General features: G+C 45.1%; 1 protein-coding gene across 3 annotated transcripts in view; it reads right to left on the bottom strand.

The window, feature by feature from the left end:
* LOC146209691 (putative inhibitor of apoptosis) overlaps window positions 1-18925 on the bottom strand; it is a 45249-nt gene that overhangs the window by 7187 nt on the left and 19137 nt on the right. For 2 of the 3 annotated variants that reach the window (XM_084603027.1, XM_084603026.1), the window contains exons 2-7: window positions 11163-11393; window positions 10289-10732; window positions 9205-9404; window positions 5370-5560; window positions 4234-4412; window positions 3703-3932 (exon numbers count right to left, since the gene is read on the bottom strand). In XM_084603027.1, the coding sequence (XP_084459153.1) occupies window positions 3703-3932; window positions 4234-4412; window positions 5370-5560; window positions 9205-9404; window positions 10289-10732; window positions 11163-11387 (1469 nt within the window). In that variant the 5' untranslated portion in view covers window positions 11388-11393. Of the gene's footprint in view, window positions 1-3702; window positions 3933-4233; window positions 4413-5369; window positions 5561-9204; window positions 9405-10288; window positions 10733-11162; window positions 11394-16953; window positions 17069-18925 lie in introns of those variants that run through there. The other variant, XM_084603025.1, reaches the window with a different exon arrangement.

Here is an 18925-nt window from a genome sequence, read left to right as displayed (position 1 = left end):
CCTATGGTGGTTGAGCACCCCTTGGTCTTGTATTTGGGGACGATCAAAATATGTCTTGTGTATGTCTTGTGGACGATCAAATATGCCTATCGTGGGTTTTTTTTTTTTTCTGCACAAGGTGGGATCAAAAGATCCCTTTGCAAAGCATTTCACTCTAAAGGAGCTAAACAACAGGCCAGGAAAAAGCTTCTGCCCGCAGTATCAATACTGTGTATCAGTTTGGATCGAGGATTCATCATCATCATCATCAGCAGCAGCCTGATTATACCCACTGCAGGGCGAAGGCCTCTCCCATATTTCTCCACTTAACCCGGTTCTGTGCTAGCTGCATCCACTTGACCCCTGCGAACTTCTTAATCTCATCCGCCCACCTAACTTTCTGCCGCCCCCTGATACGCTTTCCTTCCCTTGGAATCCAGTTTGTTACCCTCAGCGACCATCGGTTATCCTCTCTTCGCACTACATGTCCTGCCCATGTCCATTTCTTCTTCTTAAGGGGAGACACTGGTCTTAAAATGAAAATTTTTATTTTTAGAGATATAATAACGAAATTGGGTGTGTATATGTATTTCTTCCTGCTGTTTTCAAAAATGTAATTAGTTTTACTCTATCTCAATTAGTTCTAATGTTATTGGGAAATAACCAAAGCCTAATTTGGTAATTTCTTACGGGTCGTTAGGACAGTTTCCCTCAATATTTTTTCGTTCCGATTAAAATGTAGTTGTAGCCAAAGACCTGCCATGTGGAGCTATGCTATTTATATTATCATTGATGTACATCACAGTATAAAAATATTCAATTATGTAGATGCCCCACAATTCGAAAATATAATTAGCTGACATTATTGTTCAATAAATTCGATATGTTCAACTTAGCAATATAAAAATAGCATAGCTCCACAGTTCAAACCTTTCTGAATTCAACGGTATAAGATTTATAAAAATTGCACCACAAAAACCCAATGAAAAGTTCCGTAAGGCTAGTCATGTCACCAAAAAACATGAAGCTGAGAAAAACTCGTTTGAAGTTTTGACACTGAGTGCAGAAAATATTGGGAAGAATCTTCGACAACGGATGTTACTCAGATGTTCCCTATCAGTTTCCCTACAAAACAAAACAAAAAGTGTCTTATTCCATCCAAGGAAACATTTAAAACAAAAAATGTCGAATGTGTAAGTGTGATGAAATTATAGAGGTTACTTTCGAGAAGTTAGGGGTTGACTTTTTTTTTTTGTTTTTTTTTTTTGTTTGTTTTTTTTTTTTTTTTTTTGAGGTGAAAGTGAGGACCGGAGCCAAGGAGACGAGAGCTCCACCGGGCAAACAGTTGGGGAAGAGAACTGCTTCGCTTATTCTTGGGGAAGAGAACTGCTTCTGTTCGAAATCGCAGTTTTCGCAGACAAGCAGAAGCTTTACAGCAAGGCCGTACTTCTTATCTGTTGCCTTGCTCAAACGCAGACTTCTTGCGCCGCAGGTTCCGCACTTCGCTTGCGCGAAAAAATTGTTCAAAACCTTCAAGTCCACAATCACGAACTGGGTACCGGCATCAGCTGTCTGGTAATCCGCACTGACGCCAAGAAGGTCAAACTTGCGCTGGGTTGCTGACTTTTCCGACAGAACGGACTTTGCTTGCGCCGATCGCTCAACACGCTGCGCCTGCTCGGTCGACGAATAGTACACAGCATCAACACGAAGTGTACCACGATCCGAGATACGATTCGTGCTGCAACTTGGTCCCGCGGTGTCGTCATCGGGCAGCGTGCTTGATGTACCCGGCGGATCCAACGAGTCCGGCACTGCAGGCCCCGGCGACGCACTGGTGGCCGCTGCCTGCTGTTTTTTGTTCCACGGACGTTTCTTCCGGCTTCCAAAAGCTCGTTGCGTGCTCGGTTTCAATCGACTGTCTCCCGGCATCTCGATCGCAAAGAGAAACTCCCGGCACAAGGCGGAAACACGGCGTGTAGAGAAACACGAGCGCAAAAACAGACGCGCACGAAGCGACAACCACAGCGGCGAACGCAAGAGAAAGAAAAAAAAAATGACGTAGACGGTCACACCAGCCAATGGGAGGCGCAGAACGGCGCGCGCGCTTCGCGCGCCGCGTGCGAGCCAATCAGCGACCCGAAAACGGCCTTCGGGAAACCGGCCCGAACCGCCGCTCGGCTTGAGCGACGCCATTTTGAGATAGCTCAAATTGCGCACAAAGAAACCAGCTTCAAAACAAGCCCAAGATGGCGGCGATCGGCCGGCTGCAACGCCGGCGGCGCGCGCGGGAAGTTCGAACAAAGTCTCTCTTTTCGGGGCCATTTCGTCGCTGCCGTGGTGTTTTGAAAGCCGATTTTATCGCATTTCCCGACCGAATTCAGCGTTAATAATTTTACTGTAGATGCTCTATAGGATAAACCTTCCGAAAATGAGTTTTTCCCAAAATCGACTTTTAGACCATTTTCGACCGTTTTAAGACCCGCGTCTCCCCTTAATTTCTACTAGAATGTCAGTAACTTGAGTTATTTCTCTGACCCACTCTGCACGCTTTCTATCTCTTAATGTTACCCCTACCATTTTTCGTTCCATAGCCCTCTGGGTTGTCCTTAACTTAAATAGAACTCTCTTGCCACAGCCATTTCCAGCCAATAAAATGCACCTGAACCTTAATCACTAATCATGCGGTGGCTTTCACAATATACCATGCGGTAAATTGCCAAAGTTGTGATTTGTACTGCACAAGCCTCTGGGAGCTAGAGCAGCACAAATGGCTCCCGAAAACTGGCAGCCGGGAAAAACTGTGCACCCAATACTGCATGCGGTTTGGTGGTGGTCAGTGCACATGAATAGCTAAGACAGGAATAAATTTCGGGCACTGCATAGATTTTTAGGAAAAAGAAAGAAGCCAGGAAAGAAGTTTGAAACAGTTACAGTTACTAAACATGTAATCGTATTCGCTCATGCTATTCAGCATGCATCATATTCGCTCAACTGCGATGCTCATGAGTAAGCAACCTTGATCAATTGGGTCATGAACAGATCGTGCATGAATGATAAGATGATTGTTGAAGATTTAATGATGACGCCCAGCGTAGTTTGACCCTTTGGTGGGCTTAATTGTGTTGTACAATTTTTCAAGACTCGCCAGACTGCCTCTGACTGCCGTGCCTTGCCGATAAAATGTTTGAAAATTGAAATTTCAGCACCTATAGGAGCGAAGAATGTTCCAAGCATTTGACAAGATGGTCAGCAATGCAAGGAAGCAGGCAGCCCAGCAACAACGACCCAATGCTATCTAATCCATCATCTTCTGGGAACTTTTAACAGTTTTGCTTTTACCTTTGATAAAGCCACTTCAAAAGCAAGGTGAGGCACACTCCAATAAGGATAATGTGAGTCAACATGCTCAGCTGTAAGAGGATGAAAGCTTTGCCACTTATCAATCAGAAACAACTCAATGTTTCTAATTGTCAGAGGGATGACAGACATCAATAAATAAAGGCAGATTCACTACCTTAAGCTGCTGCCACAGAATGTCACATTGCATAGATATCAACTTGACAATTGGCACATTTTTTTTTTAATCCTCCCATAGTTTTGTGCACCTGCATTATTTAAATCGACAATTACAGTGAACAACCAGGTCCAGCTTTACTGCAGTAACAGCTTGATGCCAGTAATGCTCCACAGTGGGAGTGACTGTGCCTAGGCAACATTTACCTCGGCAGGGCAAGCAGCTCCCCGAGCACTTGCAGCAGTTCGTCACGGCTGGCGAAACCCCGGCCCTGCCCACGCATATGCCGCAGCAGTGCGGCCCGCAGTGTCTCCGCGGGCACCCCCTGTGACAGGTAGAATTGCACATCGTCCGACCGCATGAGCGCCGCCAGCTCCGTCGCCATGCCCTCGTCCGCTGCTTCTGTCTGCCCCTGCTGGGAGCTGGAGGCAGCAACCTGCGAAAGGCGAAGAGGAGCCACAATGGAACAAGAGGTCACTCTGATGCAGTGAATACAACACTGTTCCTATGTGGAAACTGCATCTCATGTGCAGCTCAAAAGAGGGACGTACCAGTAGTTAAAACAAACGGAAGGGGGCGCTGCTCATTTAAACAAATGTCAACAACCAACCACAGAAAAACTACCCACAATACTCTGACACTGCTACAATGGTTGAACTTTGAGCTGTCTCCACAGCTGCACAGTACACCAGTGCCTCTTGATGTGCAACACTCTCAGAAAAGCGGGCAGGCCTCACCGAGCTGAGGTGCGACTGGTGTCTCCGCAGACAGTCTTGGACATATGCCTCCCCCTTGGCGAGCAGCACAAACTGGCAGCGGGGAAACCATCGGGCGTGCTCCTCCCAGGGGTCATCCCCGGTGTCCCAATTGCACAGGCCGCCGTCACAGTGGAAGCACTTGGTGTAGTCCTGCACACCTGGACACACAGAGCACAGCCCCATCAGTCCCCCAGCCCAGCAGCAAAGGCAAACTAATGCTTCTTGAAGAAACAGACACCAAACTTTCAAGGCCTTTCTTTTATTTCTCATATACAGAGCACAGGATGCAAGAAATGATAATGCTGCAGCTGACGTGTCTCAGCAAACTTTAACGAATTAATTTCCGTACTAATTTCCCCCACCGTTGTCTAAGTAGAAATAAACTGCTGCCGGCTAGATGTGTGAGCAAAAAGAAACCCTGATGCATTGCATGCCCCGATGCCTGCTGCAAGTTTACTAGACTTGTTGGAGTTCTGCAGTTCACAGCAAACACAAGCCAGGCAGCACCTAGTTGATTGAACATTTTGATGGAACTATACCAGAAATGACAAGGCAAATGAGAACTTGTTGCTAGTATAGTGCATTAGCTTAAATAAAAAGCTCCTGAAAACCAGAACTACTCCTACAGCGCCACGACAACAGGCGGATCATGTGAAGTGGGAAAGCTACAGCGCAGCTGTTCGTGGGACTGCAAGGAACGCAAGTTGGAGATGCGTTTATTACGCAAGTAAATACGGTATGGCAATGCTGTGATGTGCAGTCCAATTTTGAACCACAATTACCTAATAAAGATATTCCTGTCATTAGTCCAGTGCAGTTGGCATTTACCATAAAGTTAAATTCTTACTCAAAATTATTTAACTGCAATTAATTGTAATGCATAATTAGTAAAGCAGTCAGTCACGTGTTCATGCAGCAATTCAACATAGCACGCTAATATGAAGAGAGGCTTGGTGCTTGGCACTTGGAAGACAGCTAGACCTTGGCTGAACTCCAAGGTCATCCAGAGATACCGAAGCAGTCCTCGGGTTTGTACCTGGATTAGTACAGCTAGCTATCCCTTTGTAGACCATTAGCTAGAGGCAACATAAAAAAAGTGATAAAGTGATGCTCACCAATATAAAAAAACCCAGCTTGCACCAGCTCCGATGGCCTCTTGGGACAAGTAGTGGGCCACTTTTCAAACGTACGTAGCCGGGCATCAGGGGATGCTTGTGATGGGTGCTTTGGGCCAACGTGCATCGACACACCCAGGCCAGACAGTGAACTTGGAGGCGTGCCACCTTTCAGCTGCACCCCTTGGGAACTACACCCACACAGAATTCATCAATACAGTCCAGTCCACTAATAACGATACCGGTTTTAACAATATAACGGTTACAACAATGAAAACCTGCTGCACCGTCCACTTTTGTATGTTTTCTATTGTAAAATAACCCACTTACTAGAATGCCCCTTTGCCATATTATCGGTTATAACAATGAAGTCTGGCTCCTGAGTGCGCGTGCCAAAAGGTAGTGGAATGGAGAACCTGTTTTCTGGCCTTCTCCGCTATTGTAAGCGACGCACGCCTTTCTCCCGCTGCCCTTCCACCCCTCGGAACACAAATGAACTGCACCCATAGCTCTATGCTCCGAAACACAAATGACAAATGGGCTTCGCGCCGACAGCGCTAATCTGCTCACGTGCCCGCTCGCCCCTCATTTTGCACAGTTCTGCCAAAGGGTTTGGTTGTTTGTGCAAGTTGACTGCGTCGAAGTCGTTCCTGGCCACGCAGTTTCTCTGTCTCGTTTGAATCACCGCCGGAACTGAAGATGGCTGATCTGCCCGCTGATTATCGGACGATATTGCCGGTGAAAAGAAAGCGCACGGTTATCAATTTGGAGACGAAGTGCAGTATCGTGAAGGAGTACGCACTATCGCAACGAATGGTGTCGACTATCATCCACTCCGCTGAGAAGTTCGACAAGGCGCCTGACGACGACAGCAACGATGACGCGGTAGGGCAGGGTGCCTCAACGTTGTTCTCGCAGGAGGCCCTGCCATTGATTTAGCCCCTCCGGGGCTTTGTTTTCGCGAGGGACCTTCCGCTGCACTATGTGGGGTACCTAGATGCCATGGAGAAGAATGTCGACATGCTTCGTGTGAGACAAGTAAGGCTAACGGACATGGGGTTTTCTCGTGCAAGCCAGATGCTTGTGGCGATTTCTCCCCCAGTGGCCTGCGTGCCCCAATCTCCTCTGCATTTAAATAAAAGTTTTGTCTCTCTCTTCACCCCAGCATTACTTCGGGTTTTCTCAAGCCGAGAGGCAGCCGCGGCAACCTTCCCGTATTTTTTACAAGACCCCTTTCGGGGCCACCAAAACAATGTCTCGGCGCAGCTCACATGTCACTTGCCGTCCGTGTGCCCCCTCTTTGCAGTTGTTATACTTTTTTCGTGCAAACCGTTTATAACAATTATCAGTTATAAAAATGAAATTTTCGTGGCACTTGAATATTGTTATAAGTAGACTCGACTGTATGCACCAAACATGGCACTGCAGACAAAATGCCATCTTTGACCAATGCAGAATGCAGCCTCGCAGCAAGTGATTGCACAGAACAGCTTTGCTCAATAAGTACTTTGGACAAGGACAAACAATGCAACACTTGCACTCTGTACGGCTTATGTGTTAGTCCATTTTCTCTGTCCTCTCTGCACAAGCAAGCGCTTTTGAAGTCCTGCCTTGGCTTATTAGCCAAGGCAGGACTTCAAAAGCGCTTGCTTGTGCAGAGGTTGAAGGTAACTGTGTTTCGAGCTTGTGTCTGCCACATTCTTCACTTTCTTCAGTCATGCCTAAAGCATAAAAATAATATCAGTAAAGACAACCTGCATGGCAACTATTCCGATGCAGTGCACTTTTTGGAGCTTTCTCCGATCCTGACTGCACTTTTTCATGTATCCATGAAACAGCAGGTTTACAAGCTACAAGTGCACAAAAAGAGTGCTAATCACTACAATGGGTCATTTCAATGGCACAGCTAGCCATGCATTCAACCCCAAGAAAGATAGTTAACTACTCCCGACTCTACACTGATACGAGGTTAGCTAACCCAGGGCAGACTGACATGAAGCTGCACGGCAAGCTAAACTTCACCCCAAATGTTCATAGGGGACAATGTTACCTACATGCAACTAAACAGACATACGCACACACTTTCTTCCTCCACTAATTTCCCTTCCTCCACTTACCCTATCAACACCCACCACCTTCTTTGCACACCCCGCCAGAACAGCAGTGACCCATCTGCAGCAGTGCAATGGAGAAGCCTTTAGTTCACAACGAGCATGTACAAACGCTCGAGTACAATGGAATGTGCTTTGCCACGCTCTTGGGGAGTGCGCCAGGAAAGCAGCTGAAAAGGCAAACGGCTCCTCCCAACCATGGCGGTCTCTGTCACAGCTACGTCAAGGTCACCGCTGTCAGAGCTGCAAGATCCAGCAGCTGGCAGAGAAAATCAGTCCTCCATCACCAGCATGGTCAAATAAATAAGCTTCACCAGTCTGTCAAAATTGTAAAGCAAAGCACCTGATGGATGAGACAACCTCGGACAACAATAGATTAGCAGCACTAGTCTGTGCTATTAGAGAAAAATCTCGTTAACTCAGTCTTAGAGGGAGCAGGAAAAATGAGAGTTTTCAAAAGCCTGAATGACCATAAAAAAAACATTGCCGAAAACAGGTTGCACCGCAGTAATTTCATTTAATGGTTGTCTATACATATGGATATAATTGGGGGTGTCGAATAATTGCTACAAAATTGTAAGTGCCTCTGCAATCGTATTAATAAAATTTGACTGTACCGTACTAACCAGCACTACCAAGTTGTTGCCAGTCTAAGCTGCAGTACATTTTTGAAACCAGCATTATCTACTGAGGGTGCAAAGCCATAGAGAGCAGGCACTTCAAACCCAGGGCCTGTTCAACTGCTACCACAATTCCAGTTTTGGCACAGTCCGTGAATAGCTAAAAAAACTAAGATAAAAAGAAACTTGCATTTGCAGCATTGGCCAAGTTGTGGGCAAGAACAGAAGCAGGGTGTCAGTTACCCATCCTCAAAAGTTAAAAATCATAAGTAGAGAGGAACTCTTGTTTAGGCTTACAAGTCCCTCCCACACAGCTGACAAGTGGAGCCCTCTACTTTTGGCAAAGGCTGTACTATCCCACCCAATTGCTAAACGACTGCAGCTGCATCCTTAGCCATAGCTGATGTGCCCAGCTGCTTCCCTCTTCTAGTAACAAAATGGTGCAGAAGGAAACAAGGACAAATACACAACAACCCTATTTCTTCGCATCAGCACTTCATTTTTGCACCACGATAAAATAGGAGGAACAGTGTATTTCCTGCCTTAGTGTCAATGCATCCCTTAACAATGCCACATAGGAAAGGGGTGAAACAGGGAGCAATGCAAGAGAAAAACCAGAGCTAGGCTTAGTGCATGAATCAGAGAAAGCTGTTACACCCAGCATTCTGCAGTGGAGCTCCTTCATGAGACTAGTGCTGTTGATTTCTCGGCAGAATTTAGAGCTGTATGTCTAAACCAATCCTATAACAACTTTTGCTGTTACAGGCTGTCAGAGGGTTAATTTTATTTCATTAATACTCACCAACACCTTGTGGCACATAGGTATCTCTTTCATTTCACATGTCATCTAAACCAATCCCGTATCCTTGTGTTTGGCGGCTAAATACTGTGACAGTGGATACCTTACAGACACCTTGTGTCCAACCTGTACACAGGTACGGAGGATCCACAAAAATGTCTGGGTCACTTCCCACCCAGAATTGCCTGCAAACACTGTCACTTTTCACTTTGCCCCGTTCCCTACCCTCTGAAACTGGTGAAAATCTGTTTGCTCTCCGGGAGAATTGCGAGGGTCGAAGGAAGTGTGAGTGCACAAACACACACCCATTCGCTCCGATAAGCAGGTGGCGATCCTCGGGCACAGAGCGTGCCCGATGAAATGACTCGTGGCCGCACTCGTCCTGGCCGGCCAGGCTGGGGTCCAGCAGGAAAGGGCAGCACGGGTAGTGCTGTGCATGCTCCCGCAGCGGGTCGTCTCCTCGCTCCCAGTTGTGCACTGTGCCACGGCAGAAGGCACACCGCACCTGGGGAGAGAAAGGGTGCAATCAAGGCTCAACGCAGCGGCAAAGAGGCGCAATTCAGCGAGCAGCAAAGGGAAAATGAGGGCAAGGTAAGCTATGCAGCCCGACAACCAAACAGAAAGGACACTTTAAAAAGGAAAACAGACCTTTCACAACCTAGAAACTATTAAAAAATAATAATAAAGCAATGCCTCCACTGCCTGTTCTCACAAGCTAACTGCAGTAATCTCGACTTTTGTTTTCGTCTCTCTCTTTTACAAAATGCAGGCATCACTGATGCTGGACCACGCCGACATCGACTTCTAGGTGGCGGTCACAAAGCTCTTTTCGGTTGCAACATGAGTGTGAACTGAATCAGGGGGGAGAAAAAGTTCCCCTTTTAAATCCGACCATCTTGGCAATAAACACACCTTTGTCGAAAAACAATAAAGCCATAACAATCAAACAAGTGCCTTCGAGGGGAAAAAAAAAAAAAGAAAAGAAAAACAACAACTAATGCACGGTGCGTAACGTCCTGAAGAAACACATGAGCTACAAGAGGCACAGTAAGGGTCAATCTGAATTCATTTAGATGCCTTTTGAGCTTTGGCAGCATCTAAACATGGCCGCCACAGCTAAGACTAAAATGAGGTCCTCTGGCTGAGCCGCTGGTTGGCAGAGAGAGAAAGAAAAAAAAAAATTTGCTGCTGAATGAGCCCGTCCTCACCTGAGGAGAGCATGACAAGAGAATTGGTTTGGACATAGACAAACAAGAGAGGAGTGATGCGGGAAAGGGCACCACTACCAATTGGTATATTTCCCAAAGAATAAATAAACCGATTAGCAGCACTGCCTGCGTCTCATGAATCGTTTTGGCCCCAGCAAGCAAACCAAACCGATGTCCCCACCTTGTCCTGCTCGTGGAGGTAGTAGAAGCCTGCCTCGGCCATCGACCGTGGCGAGATGTAGTCCAACGGCCAGTCAAAAAATGTGTTGATGCGTTCTTCTACTGATGCCTGGAGTCGGCGCAGCAAGAGGTCATTTTCCTTGTATATTTGAGATGGTGCAGGTACACGGAAGCTTGATACAGTAGCGTTGCGAGGTTGTGCCACACAGTCGGCTTGCACGGGATTCGGATGCCTGGTGGTGTCGAACGAAGGTGGTGTCGTCGCAGAAGTGATTGGGCTTTGCACCGCAGATGTAGGCGCCGGCAGAGAGCACACAAAGGCACATTCCGGCCGCGCTTGCCGATGACGTCCCACGACAGAGTCTGCAATTTTCCAGTCTGCAATTTCAACCCCGCACTGAAAGCACCGCGTGCGGTATCCGGGACCCGTATAGACAAATCCGCCCTGCAGGGGGAAAAAGAAAAGGAGAGAGAAGGTGAAGCTTAATAAACGAGTCACTTAGATTCCTCTGTGCATGGCACACATGAACGAATGAATGTGGGACCAGAGCAGGAACGCTTGTTTAGCAAAATTCTATCAGAGTATCTTGTGCCATTTAGAAAACAGAAGCCTGACCGACTTCATTTAGATTCAACATAAGTCGGAGAAAGACATGAGACAGTATTAAACAAACACTTCTCCACATTTAAAGCAAAAGTTGATCAAGGCCTCTGCACTACTAACTTGGTCTTTATTGCCATTCTACATCTGCTACTGGCATAAAAAAAATCTCTTCAAAGAAGGAATATCCTGGAAGCTGCAAAATATATATAGCCCTAAAGTACCCCCATCCACTAGTGGGAAAGTGCTCACTGGGGGGCTGCCCAATGCCTACCTGTGCCAGCTTCTTGGCGGAGACCGGTGCATCTAGGGGCCACCCACGAAATGAGGCTAACCGGACCTCTTCCTGGCTCAGGAGGTCAACGGTTCGGTTGGCGGTGGTGGTGGCCATGCTCGTAACAAGCTTGGACCCCAGTGGCCCATCCGTCACCGTCTGCTCACGGGCAGGCGGGAAAGGATGCCGCTGTGCCAACCGCTCTGCCATCGTCAGCACCATCATGGGCGGCTGCGCAGGGCGAGAAGGGTGCCTCAGACAGCGGTGCAATAAGAGCAACACCACAGGAAGGGAAAGGGAGGTTAGCCAACACAGGGTTCCAGGCAACTACACTGAACTGATGAAAGAGAAAACCGATAAAAAAAAGAGATGAGAGGAGTGATACGAGGAATACTAATGTGAGAAGCATGTCCCGCAGTCCCAACCTGCCCCTCCAGCTGCTCAATGCTGAGAAATGAGGCACACGGCAGGCTACCATGGTAATTGAAAAATGCAAGACACCAAGAAAAGCAACCCACAATATCTTTGAGGTGCTAAGTAGGGGCTGTGATGTTATGCCATTTTGGAGAGTTACCAACTAACGTTCACCACTGAGCATTTCTTCTTCAATGTACAGTTTGAGTAAGCCTTTACACCACCTCCGTCAGATAACAAAGCCGAAGAAACCAATTTCGCACCCCTTATGGCACGGTTCAGGTGTCTACAGAAACAACTGTGACAGATACTGCGCCTTTCCCTTCCTGTGAACCAATTACTTACTTACTAAGAGACCAATTTCGAACCCATGCTCAATAGCAAAACGCCAGCCATCACCTATAAGTCATCCCGACTTGTAGAAACAGAAAGGTTATAAAGACAGTAGTAACAGCGGCCTCGACGAAGTCAATAGTGCATCACAACAGCAAAGACAATCCAAAAAGGCTTGGGTATGGACACCAAGATCCTCTGGAGACTAAACGACCACGTGATCACAGTGCCACACACTTTCTTTTCACATTCATTTGACAGCTCCCCTTCAAACTCCATCCACTTAGCTTTTGAAACATGCACGAGCCAAAGCAGAGGAACGATAAAAATTAGCATGCACTTGAGCACTATCCCACACATGCATAAGAATGGTCTGCAGTCTACGATGCTAACCAAACTAATTCTAACAAATCTATTTGAAACCTTACTCCAATTTGTGTACACCTTAAACACATACTGAACCAGACATGTTTCAGACATTTCAAATTTCCTAAATCCACTTTCCTACCCCAATCAATGCAAAAACCTGAGTGAAATCAATATGGGTGATGACAAAATCAAAAAAATACTTTGGTTCAAAACTGCAGTGCACTTGAAAAAACCCTGTATGTTCATGATGCAATGATCACCTCGAAGTACAAACAACATATCCTTTAGTTTCTTTTTTTTTTTTAGGTTTTTATTGCCTCAAGGCACAAATCAAATATGTACCGATGGCTGAAAGGTAAGGACGGCTGAATAAAACGAGCGGTTGGCCGATGTTAGAAACACAAGACCAAAGTTTGCCGTTTGTAATCGCCTAAACATCGAAGTTTTATGCTGCACTTAGACTAGGGTGCCTCTCACCTTTGGCCATAGAGAGAATACAAGACGGGCCCCTTTGTTCTCTCAGTGGTACAAATTTCGGAGGAACCCTTGCCTGTCCCAAGCACTAAGACCATCACAAAGGCTGCAGACAACGGGTCGGCTTTTTTCTTTGTGGCACACCAAGCAGTGATGTCTGTGTGCATCCATATCATTTCTCGATACCTTGGCAATAGATAAGACTGAGATAGAATTTCCTTTCAGAGTATGCACCGATGCATGTGCGAGCTGTGGTTTCAGAGCAACAGGTTGCACACTGCACATGCAAGCGGCATGACCCAATTCTTGATTTGTCGGTAACTGCCTGCTTGTGCACAAGAACACTGAAGCAATAAGTACACGTCAAAACCACAACAAAATTGACATCAATAATTAAAGATATGTCAATTAACTTCCCAAAGTGACCTAACCAAAGCCTGAAGGTGAAAAAAAGACGTGAAATCTAGTAACACCTAAATAGCTATACTAAGGTTCTCTGTCGACGTATAAGAGGCCAGAAGTTTACCAAATTATCGAGGAGCACCCAATTGTCCTATGCTTGACCTTACAAAGGAATATCCATGTCTTCGGGCACTTTTTTGAACACATTCTCACTTTTAAAACTCCGCACATAAGCAGATGACTAGAGAGTGCAGGCACTTCTCATAGAGCATTAAAAAAATAAAGCCACAGTTTTATTATGTTTTTGTCACAGCAAGACTTCATTCAAACTGAAACGAAGCATACTAACCTCATCTGTACTGAACAATGTATCGCATGAAAGAAGCAGGAAAATATGACGGTTTTAACTGCAACCAATGAACCTTGCCAGATGTACCAACCAGAAATATTTGATGGAACATACACAAAGGCTCAGAATGTAATGATGAAAATAAAGGAATAACACTTAACTGGACACTCCCATGTACCCATTTAAACAGACCATGGGAAGTTTAGCATGCTTTCTTTTTTTAGGTGCATAAAATGCTTTCTGCCTCAATTCCATAGCTGTTTTGTTAGAAACGCTGCAGGAAAATTTTCATAATTTTTCTATCAGCAAATTTGCCCATTCTTGTGTAGGCTGATGATGGAAATCATGACAAGCAACTAGATGGATCAGGTTAACGAAGATTATATATCAACAACTAGTATAGATCTCACCCGCCAGACAGTAATTAGATATTTTTAGTGTAATGCCCACTTCAGCACACAGCCCAAGGATGTACACCGGTGCGGACAAAAGTAAACCGACACGCTATTTCCTTCTAAAATTTTTCATGCTTTGCCTAACTGAAGCTGGCAGCAATGACACAGGGAAACAAGTAGTAGACACCAGTGCCCTTTCGCCTGGGCAAATTTATTTTTTTTATCTCTGAAGCAGAAGGCACGATTTTAATTTGAATGAAAAAGTGTGCTCCATTTACTTATGTCTGCACCTGTATGCTCACCTACTCAAGCTTCAGTGGGCCGCACTCACCGCAACCTTACAGAAGTACACAGATAGGCAGCACTTGGCGCCATCTAGTAAAAATTCCTAAAACCACATCTCGGGCAGTGCGAAAATAGTTTTTATTACTAATGGGCACACTCAACAAAGCGCAAAATATAATAAATCAAGATTCTCATTTTTTAACAGTGCACACAACAAACTCCTGAAAGAATAAAAGACTATGTGCTCGTAATAAAATCAATATTTTCCCCGAGAGTGTTCACGCGAGTTACTGCAGTGAAAATGACGGTGCTTCGTCGCGAGAGGTCACTGAAGCTGCTTTTACGTGATATTGAGGGCAAATAAAATTACGAGTTCTCGTTTCATGGATATTGTAGTGTTCGATCTGTAATATATTAGGCAGGATCTTTTCATTTCCATCCTGGTCTTATGATCAGTGTTCTGCCCTTTAAACGCTGAGCTACTTCAGTAGCTGCGTTTCCCCCAACTTTGGTATCAAAGGCAGAAAGGTGTGTGAAGTTATTAGGAGTCAAACTTCACCCAATTCAAAAAAACACAATGTGCATTCAATTTGGCTTCTTCTACAACCCTCAAATTTTCTTGGCAGTTTTCAATGCCATAGCCATTCTCAATTAGCTTCCTAACACGAATTCTGCAGCTCAAAAACTGAATACCAACCAACCACATGCGAATATATTTTGATGACCACATTTAAATACGAACAAATTTATAAACTAACCTGCAATTACACGTTAACTACAATCTAAATGCCCATCAGGCTTTCAAACCTTTTAAGCATCTCTCCCATTTGCATCAATTAGCTATTAGTTACTAGCAGTAATCCACAACATATCAAAGCCCATTTTACAATTTAAAAGCTAACCTTGGTGCTTTCACTTGACAGGTAAAATATGGCCTGACAGAGTTTTTAGCGAATGTCCCTCGACTTTCATTAACACAACAGTTCTTGATGCTTAATGTAGAAAGTTTCAAAAGGAGATAAAAAATAAAGGGTTCTCTGGATGATCAGTTCCAATGTACTCCGGCTGGTCGTCCCCATGCACTAAGTTACAGGAAACACTGCGGAAATGATAAGACAAAGCTTTGTCATGTGAGCAGTTAAGGCTATCTTTGAACCCAGATATTCTTTTTTCATGATGTCAGGATTCCCTTTACGATCTCTGCATGGCTGGGGCCATATCAATTCACTAAAAGGCAGTGACTAGTACAGGAGAGACATAGCTGCTTTTAACAATGGTGCGCTTATACTTGTCCCCTATTCTGCCCAAATGATCAAAACACATGAAATTAGTTGGCAAGCTAGGCAAAAGTCGAGCCCCTATTGAACCATATCGCCTGTTTATTGCTTGGCTCGTTGAAATGAGTGCGTCCAGCATGTCAAGAGGTACATCCGTGCGCAAAAGTGGGCAGACCATGTGCATTGACAATACTGCATGTCAGCTTTTTCTGACGGTGAAGCGGATGTTATATGATTAGTCAGTCATATGAGGTTTCATGGCGAATAAGCGACTACAGCTATCATGCGTCGGTGAAGCGGATGTTTCTGAGACATGAATAATGTACCTCAAAATGCTTGTCATAATGCCCTAGTATTTTTGTCAGGTGCATCTTTTTATAAGGAAAAACAGCAATTTTAATAGTTTGCATGGACTTTCCAATTTGGTGCAAAAGTACAAAAGTACAATTTTTATATTTCATGAAGCCAACCTTCAAAAATATGGAAGAGCTGTTTAACGATGCTGAAAAACTGAATAACAATGCTGCAAAAGAAAGTGTTGATGCGGGACTGGTCCCAACAGTAACGGTAGCAATAAAATTCCAAAATATGCATTTCAGAACTTCAGGAAAGTTGTATGGCTTTTTGTTGAGGAGCTATTGAATGGGTAGAAAAACATTTGCACCACTGAGCACTGTTTCAAGCCTTGCAAAAGATTCTCATCTAATGGCCAACTCGGCATTTTTCATAGCAAAGCTCGCAATTTTGACACTTTACCCCAGCCTTAAGATTACGCTCCAGAGTTTAAAAGCTTGAGCGAGGCTGAATGGATACCATTTCCAGACCAGCCACTGCCACATTGATCACAGACACCAAAATGCATATACTGAACACTGAGATAAATTGCATTTCTAAGTGGGTCAGTCCAGGATAAAGAACAAAATATAAGCAGTTTTTCAGCTGTACACGAGACGCATATTGTGGATCTAGTAATGACTCAACATGCTGAATAAGGATGTCATGCAAATCAACCAATTTGAATATTCCAAGCAAAAGTCATTAAAAATCATCCTTAAAGGTACTACTCGACGTCTATACTTCATTTTGTCCTGGCAAAAAAGAAAAAATACTACATCTTTTAATGTATATCAAGTATCGGCCAAATACAAATTCCATGCGAATGTGTGGCTTGTCAACACCTTAAACTTTTTTCAGGACAAAGAAACCTATAATTACATGGGGCCAAATTATAAAATTAAAATTACAAAATTACAAAGGGAACAAGAACACAGGCAACTGCTAATAATGCTCCCAAGCAGAAATTTCCAGACTTTCTCGGTCACTGCAAGAATGGACTTTCCCACACACTACTAACGCCAGGAAAGTGGCATTCGAATAAGTTTCTTTTTTTTTTTTAACTCACAGCAGTTTCATAATCTTTCATCCTTCTGACACTGCCCACCCAGTTCAGAACATTTTCTTGCCAAAATTATGTATCCAATAAAATAACTCACCACTAGGATCTCCTGAAGTAAAAGCATTCGAGCACTGGCAAAAAACAGTATCCGAAATGGAAAGCGTGCAAGGCGAAAAAGTGCAGGCTGTCAGCCCTGCAGCTGCTCCCGCCTGAAAAAGCTTCCATGGTTCACACCGGATGTACGTGCACACCGCACTACTTATCTCAAAGCAGATTAAATGTGCTCTGATAAGGCCCTGTCTTGCCACCGCCCAGGTCAAACAGTCTAGTGGACCAGCTCAGCAGCGGCACTGATAAAGAGCAGCCCCGAAATGAGAAGAGACACGTCTCATGGTGAGAATCCAGAGAGCAATTACAAGTCAATATAGAAACACAAGCGGAAATGTTTAGTTGCTGTCAATATTTTCCTAATGTTTTATGTCCTTAAATGAGTAGAGACATCAAAACTTTTGACACATTCTTTTCCTTTGGAATACTGCGCAAGGCTATAGTGTACACGAATCACCATGCGGAATCCCATTACATGTATACTATTTAAATACTTTATAATTGAATTTTTTCTCACGCAGTTTCAGTTTCAGCCACTGAATGACAGCTGTGACATCACGCACGTGCTCTGGTCAAGTGAGTGATAAAAAAACATTTGCAGTTATTGCTTATTCATTTTTCGTGATTTTAGCTCTTGCTCAGCCTTGCGCAAGCATTCGTGGAAATTAAAATGAATAAAGAAGTGATAAATACTGTAGTTTTTGCATGTCTCACAAGGCCTAAATGTATCTATGACATCACAGCAGTCTTTCAGCCATTGAAACTGAAACTGCATAAGAAAAAAATCAACTATAAAATATTTACTGCTTTTACGCGCAATCCATGTGGCTAGGCTAGTCGTGCTTGACAATGAGCTGTGTATAGACAGAACACATTAGGAAAATTTGGTCTCTCTACTCCTTTGAAGGAATTGCAGCAGACTGTTTCTTGGGGCACTTCCAAGCGCATTCTCACAAGAAAGTGGAAGCAATCAGATATAGTCGCGAAGCATTAGTGTGAAAGGGAAGGCAACGTGTCAATGGCTGATGAACACGTTGCTTTAAGATGGTTCCAACAGCATGCATTTTCTAAGGGAACATTTGCTGTACCCCCTTCGGGCACCGTGTCCCCGTCCTGGGACATGAACTGCACCCGCCCTGTGGTGTAAAAGTCGAAGCAAGAACGCCGTTTTGAATCAGCCAGAACACGCCCCTTGAGCTGCCTTAATGGACAAGTGGTGCCATCTTACACGAAGTCAGCAAAATGCTGCCGGAAATGCGGGGCAAACATAGATGCCACTACCTTCTACAGAGCTAAGAGTAAGTGCTCCTTGTTTTCTTTCATTTTTCACTGTTGCGAATTTAGGCTGACCAAAACGTTAGCATTTTTTAAACCAAAATAAGGTCGCGTGAATGGGAAACAACCGCTGTCATCCTTGTTAGAAACGTATTAAGCCTTGCATGCACTTCCGAATGTTTGCGTCCCCGTTCGGGGACACGGCACCTCAAGTCCGCCATTCCCAAATGCTCCTTTTTGGAGTGTGCGGCCTCGCTCTCACACTAACATGAAGAATATCTCATCTTTTCAGGCATTTCCAAGCACGGCGTAGAAAGAAGGAGGTTGGATGCGACACTGCGGAAAATATATTTCGAAGAATTCAAAACGGCGACATTGCAGACTGTGGGATTCGGGCTTGCTGTGGCTGCCCTTTGCGCGGCCGCCGCCAGCTTCCCAGTTCTCCTTGTTCCCTTTCTCCCGCCTGAGGCGGCGGAGAGAGGCTCGGACGACTTGTCACTGTCGTTCGGGCCACAGCTCCGCCCTGGCGTCCCAGTGGTTGTTCCCATTGGCGCCTTTTGACGGGAACACGGCACCGCTTCGACAGCCGCGCTCGCGTCACCGTCCGAGCGGAGCCCAGAGAGAGACCCCTCCGAGACATCGCAAGGTGCGTACGCTACTGTTCTTGTCTGCCGGCCTTTGTCCGT

The sequence above is a fragment of the Amblyomma maculatum genome, chromosome 1, assembly GCF_055883805.1.
Source record: "Amblyomma maculatum isolate TAMU_Amacu chromosome 1, ASM5588380v1, whole genome shotgun sequence".
Lineage (NCBI taxonomy): Eukaryota > Metazoa > Arthropoda > Arachnida > Ixodida > Ixodidae > Amblyomma > Amblyomma maculatum.
The sequence above is the reverse complement of the archived record's forward strand: the minus strand, read 5'-3'. Positions and strand labels throughout refer to the sequence as shown.